The following is a 12754-nucleotide window of genomic DNA, read 5'->3' on the forward strand; positions in this document are numbered from 1 at the left end:
ACTCGAGGCGAGGCAGGAGACCATTTGCCATTCTGACGTCAGACAAATTGTCACCTACCCTGGGGCACATAGTCCCTTGTTTGGGCTGTAATATATTTTTGCGCTCGTTTGCGAGGTGATATCAGTGCATTGGTGCAGGTGGACGCTGATACCAATGTCCACACGAGACAGTGTTTGTGATGCTCTCACACACTAGCCGATATTGGGGGTTGTATACGCAAGAGTGATTAATACATGATCCATGTCGGTAACATCAGTGCAGGTAGTGACAACGTCGATAACATTGGTGTAAAAATTTCTCCACTTGCCGAACTTATGACTTATCAGGTCAGATAAAGTCACCTCAATCTGGTAATCATCGGGCTCTTTTCACTCAGTGTCGGCACTGATATTCATATAAACCACAAACGAAAACTGAGACGATAGAGTGAAACATTTCTAGACGCAGAGTTCGTAGAGACATCATAAATCTTTATTTGATTCGAAATATCACATCCGTTAAACGAGCGGATATCAGATTCGTAAGATACATGTATTTGATTCAACAGTACCACAGTCACGTGACTATATAAATCACAAGTCGTTCAGTGAAATTTTGCAAAGAAGACTAATATTATACCCTATACATTATTCCTAAACTCGACGAAAAGGAAATGACGTATACGTGGAAGTCGTTGTGCATGCGTGTGGCTACGCTGACATGTGAGTCCTAGATGCATAAGCTTAGTCGCCAGGAATAAAAGAGGGAGTTCTCATATATAGGCTATGCTGACAAACAAAATAACACTTCTACAATAGATGAATGAAATTCAATGCGAGCAACAAAAAAGATTGACTAGCTCTGAGAGAATCTCCGAACTTTTCAGTTAAACGGGCTTTAGGCTATTTTCAAGCGAGAATAATGTTATGGACCATAGGCTAATAGAAGTAGAATGCTGGACAGCCAAGATTTCCCTAGCTCACATAAATATTGTACACGAGTTACTTCTTATAAAAAGTTAAAGTAGAGAAAGTTTGTTTCTGTATGGTTGTCCTACCCGATCCTTTGCGGTAATACGATATTTCAGGTAATCGTTTAACTGATTTCGATACACAACAGGTGCAGTGACCGTAGAGGTCGCCCTATTGTTCTGCTCTGGGTCGTCACCCAAAGCATCAAAGTGGTTGCGTGTTTTGCCAAATTATACACAATGTTTGAAACGATTGGTGTAACGTGACTGGAACTCAGCCAGAATAGGGTTAACTGATATATTTCGCTGAGAAGGGATCCCAAACCGGTGTTGCAAGCCAAGGTATTCACTTCAGTGCTTCATTTGAACTTGACAATGGACGCACACCGCTGAGGAATTCAACAGCTATGCACTTGATTAAAGAAAAGCTGAGATACGACGATTTAATCAAGGACAAACCGAGAGAGGTTACAGCCCGCGAGTCAAACGACACAGCATGGCTGTGATACATATCAAAAGAGGATATCCAAAACCGAAATCGAAACCGTAGGATTTTGTTTGTAGTGTCGCGACTTTTCGCATTATCATACCTCACTAGTCGGTTCTCAAGTCATAATAGGTGATTTGTGTCGTTTGCTCAACAAAACTGTACGGTCATTTTCAATCGCTCATTTCATCTGTGTAACTCATTGAAGAAACAAGAAAACTTTAGGAAGACAGATATAAATATAAATATTTTTTTTTAATATTTACATTAAATGTACTGGGACGGCGTATTCCTATGTCGGGGAGGCTTTGATATCATGAAACATACACGGTTAGAAATATTTGTGATCTACCCACAGTCCTGTGCTTTACTTCTACACATGAGTCCAGTTTGATGTCGTGGCCCCAGTCAATCAATCTTAATTTTCACCCGAGGACCACACTTGACAATGAGTTGCCTAAAACACTAACTAAAAGAAGATTTTTTTGTCTGGCCGGCTGTCTCCCCGACCAGACACTTCTAGTAAATGTGGTCTGTGACCAGTCAGTAAATATCCCGAATAACTAAATAATCTTATTGTCATTAAAACTAATTGAATACAAAAGGAAAACAACTTTCATGTAAAAATCAACGACAGAGGTACAGTTGAAAATTTTTTGTCGATTTATTGGAATGTTTGTAAATGTCGTTTGCGTCGCCGTTTACTTTCACCTGAACGTATGACGTTCTATACTTGGTTTGGATAAGAAATTTAAATGCAATATAAATCCTAATAGAAACCAAATGTATTTCCACTAAAAAAGTCATTTCCAGCCGATATTTGTGATGGTTTTTTGTATTATTCTGGAGCAGATATTAAGCTCTCGGACCGCCGCCAAACCCTTTTTGGGGGAAATAGCAAAGGCGAATATCTGGTTATCTAGCCAATCAGGTCATAGTACTAATTCTACACCTTACTTGCTGACCAATCAGCTGTTACCATTGCAGGAAATTTTGCCAATTGTTAGTTTTTTTGTGCCAAATTGATAATTATTGCACAGTCACTTGACAAACCGGGGTAAATGCTTCGTTTGTGATGAACTTTTAAGAGGCAACTTCGATTGCCATGCTAGAATATACTGACAGTGTGCATGTGGATCTAAATACACCTGTTATTTAAAAACTATGTCGTTGAATGGGCTGGCGTTGCGTACACAATAAATTCTTAACGGCCTCACATCCCATCTCTCCGGCGAGAGTCGCAAGTTCCCGTATAGTGCCTAAAAGCAGAGCTTAAGTGTCAATGCCTTCAATATTGCAGGCTTATAAATAAAACTTGGATGAAAATGCTGCTTCTTTGCGTCAGCATGATCGATGCTTGTTTGTACCGATTTTCAGAGTTCGGTTTTGATGACATCCTTGGTACCACACCCAGGAACACTACTGTTGAGTACACTAGACGATATTTGCAATAAATAACGTGTTAAAATTCTTACAGGAAAAAACGTCTGTAAATGTATAATACATTGTAAGTTGGGACACGACGCGATTAAATCGAAAACAAAGCACAGTCCCTTCTTGATTTGCTGAATATTAACGTAGTCAAGAGGAGATAATACTACTTGGGTAAAAATGTTGCTCCAGTCTGTCGATATAACATAAGCAACCATTTTTTTGTAAAAAATGTCCCTGTCAATAGTCAGTAAACATTTTTCCTAGTGAACTCGACTATCCAGAAGTAGTCTTCGTATGCTATACTTCGGCTGACTCCGGGAGCTGACTATGGGGCTTTCGGGATTCAGGTGACTGGCGTTACTGAGTAAATGAAGCGGACTCAAACTATTAATCCGCTATGTTTTCACTCACAAATAATGTCACAGAAACGTGTCAATTGTTTTCCTGTCTGAACGTCGTAGAAGTGACCAGTAATATCGATGACAAACACCAGTAGTGACGATCTTCTGCTAGTTGATAACGTGCAAATATTTATCCTCGCTTTGATCGATGTGACGTCAGCAGTCTTACGAGTACGTCATTCTCTCAGAGCGTCTGACCACATCTCAAACAGTCCAGGTAGCTAGTTTAAGCCTGGTTCGAGATCTCGCGCTAAGCTGAAGACTGGAAAAGCGTTCAGTCCACCGGTCTCTTCAGAAAAGCAACTTCTCTCCTCTTTATTTCTTTTTTCTTGCTTGTCGCCCTAACTTTTCCAGACTCCGTCATTTTCAAGACCCATTTTTCTTGTTTTCGCTTCCGTCTTTTCTTGTCTTTGCCCCTTGTTTTCCTTTTTGACTTTTCCGACTTTTGTCGATCTTTGCCTTTTATCCTTTTGTCATAAAGTCTTGAAAATGTCATGCCAACGTCTTCATCTTTTTGGTAGTTGTAGTAATCTTCAGCGAATTGGCAGTACTTATTCTCGAGACACGAGTTTTTGCACTGATGATAAAAGCAAACAAATATTTGGGGATGAAGTTTCTCAATGTATGTATGTATGTATGTATGTATGTATGTATGTATGTATGTATGTATGTATGTATGTATGTATGTATGTATGTATGTATGTATGTATGTATGTGTGTGTGTGTGTGTGTGTGTGTATGTATGTATGTATGTATGTATGTATGTATGTATGTATGTATGTATGTGTGTGTGTGTGTGTGTGTGTGTGTGTGTGTGTGTGTGTGTGTGTGCGTGCGTGCGTGGGTGCGTGCATGCATGCATGCATGCATGCATGCATGCATGCATGCATGTATGTATGTATGTATGTATGTATGTATGTATGTATGTATGTATGTATGTATGTATGTATGTATGTATGTATGTATCTATGTATCTATGTATCTATCTATCTATCTATCTATCTATCTATCTATCTATCTATGAATCTTTATACCTATGTATGTATCTGCAGATGTTTATCTGTATATGTATCTATGTATGCATCTATGTGGAAGATGACACCAAACTAATGCTCAGGGTCGCAACATTGCGTAGTTAGTCCATTTTATTTTTTTCCAGCACTTTCCAGAAAGAACTACATATTTGACAGCATTTAATGCAATAAATATACCATCTGTGACTATGATATACTTACACATCCCTTGACTCGTTTCTTTTTGTCCATTTGCAAGTAACATCCACTCTTGACTGCTTTTAAAGTGACAAGTAGCGAACCTGGCACGGATGAAATTTCAAAATAGACTGAGAGAGAGAAAGAGAGAGAGAGAGAGAGAGAGAGAGAGAGAGAGAGAGAGAGAGAGAGAGCACATTAGAACTGATGTATGTCGTCTGAATCAATGTATACATCTAAACACGTTGGAAAGTTCACAAGTTTATATCAATTGATATTGTAAATGATACATCTCTGCATCTCTGTTCCCTGAATGCTCGACACACTGAGAGATTCTAGCATTCACTGGATAAATGTGTTTTCCTTTGAAATACGGTGAACACAAAAAACATTACCTCACAGGGCTCGAAATTAGCGGTAGTCCTGCGTCCACAGACTACCAACTTTTCTCTGGGGCTACCAAAATCCATGAAATGGTAGTCCACACGGACTACCAAAGCCTGACACCTGAAATTCAGTCAGTACTTGGCATGCCATGCCCGGTTTGTCACTTTGGGGTGAGCTATTAAAATGCAGTCAAACCCAGCTGGAAACAGAAAGCAGGTCGTGTTTTTGTCATGACGACTGTCAAAATTAAAGATGTTCAATATTGTATAATATTGCACAAACTTGGGACTACGTGCCCGAGGGTCACGTATGTGACCAAGTTGCCCGACATTATTTGACAATTTCGGACCAAACGGAAATCATATTTCCTTGGCTACAGTTCTTTATCAAAATTTTGGCAAAAATCGGAAAAAAATGACTGAGGTATATTCTGTAAAGGTGACAAAAATTGACTTTGGCTCTCAAAGGGTCAAGGGGTTCACTATCATCCGATGCTTAGCACAAAAACGCGCATACACTGAGCAACCTGGCCGATGATTAAAAACATAACGATGACCAGTGAATGACCCCGACGCGATCACCCTAGCAACTAGAGACGTCAACTTGTCGCTATTACGGGATGTAAGGGCCACAGGTTATCAGAGAGATTGACGCTTCGGTGAAATTCTAAAGACAAACAAATAAGCTGTTGGCCAAACTGTGACTTTTAACCCGTGATAAATGAACAGAACGTGTACGTTAGAAACGCGCTGGGGCTTTGCTGCGGTTCTAGATTCACTGAGTATCAGTCCCAAGTCGAGGAAATTCACAACCTTGAGTGTATTTTAATGCATTTTGTCATCACAAAGTATTTAGACGTCTTAAGATGCTAAAAACAAAAATTAAGTTTTTGCAACCTAATTCTGTAATGACACAGCGACAAATATGCACACAGAGTACCGAGCCACAAGGATTTTGCTCACAATTATCTGACTGCTGAATTTCGCATACTCATGGTAATAAATGATTTGGTGGGCTGAGTTCATCAGTCTATGTGTGGTACAGGCAGTCAATGTACGGGGGGGGGGGGAAACAAATGAAATGTTAAACTGAATCTTTCTTACTTCTACCTGCCGGGGGCGTTGGCAAATGTGATCGACAAAGAAGGGCGCAGCGTTTTTGTACCCACTCGACAATTGCAAAGCCGGAATGTCGGCCAAGGACAGGGCAATTGGATGGCATTCTAGCCGCCCCCGCATAGGTTTTAGATAAATGGCCCTGATAACAGTGCATATGAAGGTGGAGAATTTTATATATATGGCCGCCTTTGTCGAAATGTGTACCTTTCGTTTCTATTTCGTAGAACAGTGACCGGACGTTAGATCCGGTGACGCGCATGGAAAGAAGTGCACACTGCATTGTAATGTTTTTAGATGTGGTCGGGAAATGCATTGTGTGTTTCCTAACAAATATTCTCCCTGACAGACGACCATAAAATGCAGTAATACAAGTAATACAAGAAGTAATTGTTGTTACAGTTGGGTATATTTTTAAAAAAGTGCACAGTAATGTTGGATTTTAATCGCAAAAAAATCAGCGTTTACGTCATTCACGTGTACATACATACATACATACATACATACATACATACATACATACATACATACATACATACATACATACATACATACATACATGCATACATGCATACATGCATGCATGCATGCATGCATGCATGCATTCATGCATGCATGCATACATACATACATACATACATACATACATACATACATACATACATACATACATACATACATACATACATACATACAACCACAAGTATATAGATATATATACATATATATATATATATATATATATATATATATATATTATATATAAATATATATAATTATATATATATATATATATATATATATATATACATATATATATATATATATATATATATATATATATATATATATATATATATATATATATATATATATATATATATATGTATCCGTTTATAATACGTACTATGGGAAAAAACGCGTCTTCAAAAATGGTAAACTGTGAGATAAGATGCCAGAGAAATCATAGATAGTGAAATCATCTGCCAATAGTTGATGAAGGCAGGCCTCCCCATTGCGCGTTTAAAAGATAACTACATGCGATTAAAAGTTATAGTTCCACTCTCTCGATCACTTGGATAACTAAAAGGACATAAAGTGAAGCTTTTGATAACATTTTCGCTAGATTTGTTCCAAAAATAAGATTTTTCCCGTTCTTTTTCTTTCCAAAGTATTTTTAAATACACAGTATTTTGTCACGACTGTTTTTGCAACTTGAAGTTTGAGCGGTTAAAATACCTCTATAATATTATCAGTCGTCAAACTATGTTGTGTTTTCGTCGTTTTCGCAAGATTAATTTCCGAAAATGTAATCAAAAATTATGGGAAAACGTTTACTTTGCTAAATAATGAGAAACAAATGACGTCATTTGCAAACGGTCCCATTGAAATGTAAATTATTTTGCATTGGGGAGGGTCACTTACTTTTGATCAAGGAGAAGAGGGGGTTCGGCATTTTGTGAGTAAGCAATCGGGGGAGGGACGGTATTTTTCATGCAACCGGTTTGTGAAAAGCACCAGCCCCCTCCCCTCTCCCTGTTCATTTTGTCCAAACTGAAAGGTTCAGAAGTCAATAACAACATTACAAATTGTGTACATAGAAGCTGTGGTGACACACTGAAAACTGAGCATCTTGGGATATGTTATTAGCGGTAGAACAAGAGCAAAAAGAAGGAAAATACATCAACGCTTACAATGCTAAGGGAACGTTCAAGTGCGGCAAACGTCTTGGGTAACCGATATTTGACTTGAGAGCATATGTAGCTATTGGCCGTGTGACATATATATATATATATATATATATATATATATATATATATATATATATATATATATATATATATATATATATATATATATATATATGCCCCAGCACATTGTGACACTGCATCCAACTATTAATATCCCAAATCCGTGAGACGTTAGCTCTGTACATTATTGGTCTTTGTTATCAGCAAAGAAAGCAAAGTTTACTGAAGTTATACCGCACTGCGTCATGCGGTATATGAAGTGCAGGTACGATAACACATTTTGACTCGGTTTAATTGAATATCAGAAGTGTCGGTTCCAAGATACGCCTCCTTTTTAATTTGAGTACAAGCAACATTCCAGGTCCTCGAAACCTTGTATTCAGTTCCTAATACGGCAAACGGAACGAAATTAAAAAAAGAGTCCATATTAAAGTTGGCACTGCAATCAGTTTCCGAACTGTTTTTTTCTTTCGTTTATAAGTGGTTTAGTGGTTTAATGGTCAGTGGTCTTTTACAGCCATCGTGACTTTTCGTTGACTGCGATCAGCTTGATAGGACACCACGAGAAACGAGGGAGTCACAGTGCCAACCAAGCCTGGTCATTTGGTCATTACAACAACCTGTTTTCTTGTAATCAAGTCACCATCTGGTACGTATGTAATATTATCAAATGCGGAAACGGAGACGTAAGGCACAATGGTACGATGTAATAAACACCCACAATGCGGTACTCTGAACTCTTCCATGCGTAAAATTACGTCGTTAATCAGAATACCGCTCACCTGTCGATAGTTAAACTTAAAACAGCACCATAATTTTCTTCATTTGTGATAACAAAAATATGCAGAGCAAAAAAAAATCGTAATAAAGTATTCTCCTACAACACTTCGATAGGCATAAAACGTTAAAGATAACGATAAACGTCAAATTGATTTTGTATAGGACCCCGTTCAAGTCCTCGTTCGCAGTATTCCATGTAAGCAAGTTCACATTCAAGTTTCTTTTTCTATTTCGGACCAAAGCGGCGCTAGAATGGTATTTTTACTGCATGCATATTTAACTTGTTATACAACATGAAGTCCCTGACTATACTCGTCGCTTTTATTAACCCATGGGGTAGCCTTTACCTGCCAAAACCTGGCAGCTGAAATAGTGCCTACGTCATCACCGGAGAATCAAAACACCCGGGGATTTCGCGAACACACGTCCTAGACATGATTGACGTTCGGAATATGAACAAATGAACTGCAAGTTCCGAAAATTTGTGCAGCTCTATATTTTGCAGGCACGCTGTGGATTGTAGCATGTGCACCTCGTTCGCGAAGTGTGTGCGGTTTCCACGTCGTTCGAAGCAGTCACTGTATATTAATCACCTCTCGAAAAAGCAGGTCATGACAGTATGCTAGTTTGCTGTAGATGCTTGAAGCAACCAGTGTATATACCAGCACATTAATTGTACTAACTGCAGAAAATGTTATCTGAACCGCCAAATCTTTATTTTTCTGATCACTTCCGTGGACATAACTGGCGTTTAATTCATAATCGTGGCTGTGCTACCCTAAAAACTGTCCCCTCCTGTCTGTTGTTGCTGCTGTTGTTATCTTTGCTGTTGTTATCAGTAACCGGAAACATCAAGCGGAATGTGTGCGAAATATTCTTATCAATAGATGTTATGAAAATTCAGAATATCAAGAAATACTATCGGAGGACGAAATTACTGTCACCAGTCATTTTAGGGTATTGGACGAGAGAAGCACAAACTAAAACGAATTGTTATTACTGCGATGCTGAACTCATTTTGATGGTCGACGAAAGTTATATATTAACCACTACACACTCCAACACCTTACTCGACGTGTCGGTACACGCACGAACAATAGGATAACTATAACAATGGGCTTTGTGTTTGGTTTCAATTACGAAGTCACTAAATTTAGGAGCTGCTGAGGATGGACTTTGCTGGACTTTAAATTTTGTTGTAGGACGTTCTTTAGACGAATTTGCGAGAAGTACGTGTTGGCACGGAACTTGACTGAGTGATGCAAAAGCCGTCTAGTTTACAATATCATCGCCTAGCTGCTCATATGTTCTGTTACTCTGTTGTCGTACATATATAAAGTGGAAACGACGTCAAATGAAAGGAAGTGATGAAAAAAATGAAGAAAGCTCCAGTCGGACGACTTACCATGCTGGTCCTCTCTGTCTGTCGTGCCGCTAACCTTTCCATCTGGACCAATTCGTAAGTACGTTCTATATTCCAAGCTACGGAGCATTACCTTCCTTTCTCCGGCACCTTGCAGCGGCCTGAAGTAATTCGGCCCGTCGTTTTGAACAAGGCGAATCAGCTTTCGCGTTTGGTTGTCAACGCCGATATTCGCTAAAGTGTCGTCGTCGTGTAAGAGCCTCGACATGTCCTTTCCACTGACATCGTCTTTACCGATAGCTGCCGCCTCCACGCTGTGTAAGAGAACCGCGGCGACGGCGAGTGCGAAACAAGACCGAAAGAAAGCGGCCGACATGGTTCCGGAATCATTCTGAAGAGTCTGTGAGACGGAGAAGCCGCTGAACTTCCGGCCGGTAAGGTAGGGCATGGAACCAAGGAATCGATTTGAAGCCTCAGTGTACAACTGAATCCTGACTTCTAATGGAACACTAAAAACAGATCCGAGTCACACCAAAGGTATGTAAGCAATTTACACACCTATGAATCTTTCCGTACAAACCATTCTTGATCGACTGCGTAGACGATGACTTTAGTCAGCGCTAACTTTTTTAGAGTTCCTCGTGGTTCCTGGTTTCAGTGTACAAGTATATGTGCCTACACAGTTTACGGTAAACCCTCTCTCACAGTCTTTGCAACTTTACACCGCTATATACTCACGTGATCAACCGCCGACCACTATTCGACGACTGTCAAGGTATGGAGATAACGCGATCATAGATATAGCCACACCATTAAAATATTTTGTTTCGCGTATCTCTCAGTGACGGAATTATCTGGAGTGCGGCTTTGAAGTTCCCAGCTGCCATAAATCTATCTCACGGGGACATTTTTCAAATACTTGACGTGGCTTAATAGCTCAAAGATGCATGCATAACTCCCGCAGTTTGCTTTGTCCGACCACGGAGTATTTCGCAGTAAAGGTAGATAGTTCCTGTGTGGTTTGACAACTTTTATGCGATCTTTATCATTAATGGTTCAATATCCGTCATCCCGCAGATATTGCTGAGTGCCCATTGACTTGAATGTGTTTAATCAGTGGTAAAACTATACTGATTATAACACAAATTCAGCCATATTTTATCCAAATGTCGATAAACAGGTGCCGGATTATCTATATCTATCAATCTCTTGCTTGGACATAATATCGATCGTTTAGATTATTTTATTTATCGATATTGACTGTTGTAATCCATTGGGTAATGGCCAGTGTTGACCTTAGCGCGACTTTGGTATGAGGTCTGTTATCGGTCCAGCAAGCAGGCTTATTTTACCACTCCTGCCATGTGTTTTCTTCGAGATTTCCGTTGATTTTCCGTTGTTTAATTGGTTGTTCCTCTCGGAAAATGTTCTCGAAAAGCCAAAATGTTCACCTTGCCAACACAGCCTCTCTGGAGCTGGGTGTTATGACTGGCTGACCCGACACCTGAATTTCAGCCTTGACTATACAAGTCATTTGTCAACAATACCATCACTTTATTGTACGCGGAGCATCGTCTTTGCACAAGAAAACGTACCTATTTTCCAAGACAGAAATAATTGAAACATATTCAAACGTTACAGCCATTATCCTTTCTTTGGACGCCCTACCACTTCAACAGAAAGTGTAATTCGATCCCGGTAGCTCGCTAATATTGCGTAATTAAGGACGTCCGTATTGTGTTTTTGTTCCCGAGGCTCAGGTGAAGAGCTAGAAGTTTGGAACACCTGAAATGCCATCGAGAAGACCGTTGTTTCCTTTTCCTGTTTATCTTGCCTACGCCCCTCTTGAAGTTGTCACGTCTGGCCCAAACAGACGCCGAGAGGACGACGTCTTGCAATGCAAATTTCCTGCAGAGACAGAGTAATCAGTTAACGTTAGTAAAGGTAGTTCGCACCTTGAAATTGAAAGACTCAAACATTCCTAAACTAAACTTCAGCCAGTCTCTTTCAAAATCTAGAATAAAAATCGAAGGTCACCGTGCAAATGTTGGTCCTCATGTACTGGAGAAACAAGTTATCAAATATTTAAGCAATAAAGCACCCAGCGATGGTATACCACGAGATTTTGACCAATTCGTGACATATATGCACGAGCGATAGCGAGTGCATATATGAAGTGAACAGGTCAAAATCTCGTGGTATACTGTTGCTGTATATTGGTATATTGAGATGCTAGCGCAATGTCAAAAACGGATTTTTGCTCAAGCTGAGAGCTCGCGCGTATGCCAGCCATGGTATATGGCCTATCATACCACGCTTCTTTTCGGTCTCGATCAATCGGATCGCTGTATTTGCCCCATCAATATACTGGTATGATATAATTACTGATACTTGACATTCACAATTACTAAGCCGGTAAAAACTTCGTTTACTCAATAATCTTCAAAATGAGTCGCCATATGTGGTATGCCAAGAGACCATGGTAAAAATTTGAGAGTCAGAATTTCTGTCCCCGAGGTGCATTCTACCTTAACGTTAGCTGCAGACAACAGACAAAAAACAGCAACGACTGCAGGGGGCAGTTGTGTAAGTTACAAAAAAAAGTCACCAGACGACGTGAGACAGACAAAGGAATAAGGCGTTCAATATCTCTTTGAGTTCAGATTGGAAGAACTTGTGTCTAGTCCACAGTGAGTTCTCAAGATTAAGTCAATACGTCCTGACTTCCGCGACCTCTGCAATGTCTTCAAGAAGGAGAAAGCATTTTTGTACTAATAATTAGGTGCTTATTTTTTTTGCCTCAACAATTGTTTATTTGCAATATTGAAGCAGAATGCCCGGTAAACGGTCGTGTTACAACTTCCAACTAAGTTGG

The 12754-nt window shown here is 39.5% G+C and overlaps 1 protein-coding gene across 1 annotated transcript; it reads right to left on the reverse strand.

Moving 5' to 3' along the window:
* Nucleotides 1-450: 450 nt before the first annotated feature.
* Nucleotides 451-11749, reverse strand: LOC139131021 (uncharacterized). Its single transcript, XM_070696921.1, has 3 exons — nucleotides 9922-11749; nucleotides 4508-4614; nucleotides 451-3849 (listed from the first exon to the last, which is right to left on the reverse strand). The coding sequence occupies exons 1-3, from the start codon at nucleotides 10325-10327 to the stop codon at nucleotides 3547-3549; spliced, it is 816 nt and encodes a 271-aa protein (XP_070553022.1). The 5' UTR covers nucleotides 10328-11749; the 3' UTR covers nucleotides 451-3546.
* Between the last annotated feature and the right edge of the window lie 1005 nt (nucleotides 11750-12754).

This window comes from Ptychodera flava, chromosome 4 (genome assembly GCF_041260155.1).
Source record: "Ptychodera flava strain L36383 chromosome 4, AS_Pfla_20210202, whole genome shotgun sequence".
In the NCBI taxonomy this organism is placed as follows: Eukaryota; Metazoa; Hemichordata; class Enteropneusta; family Ptychoderidae; genus Ptychodera; species Ptychodera flava.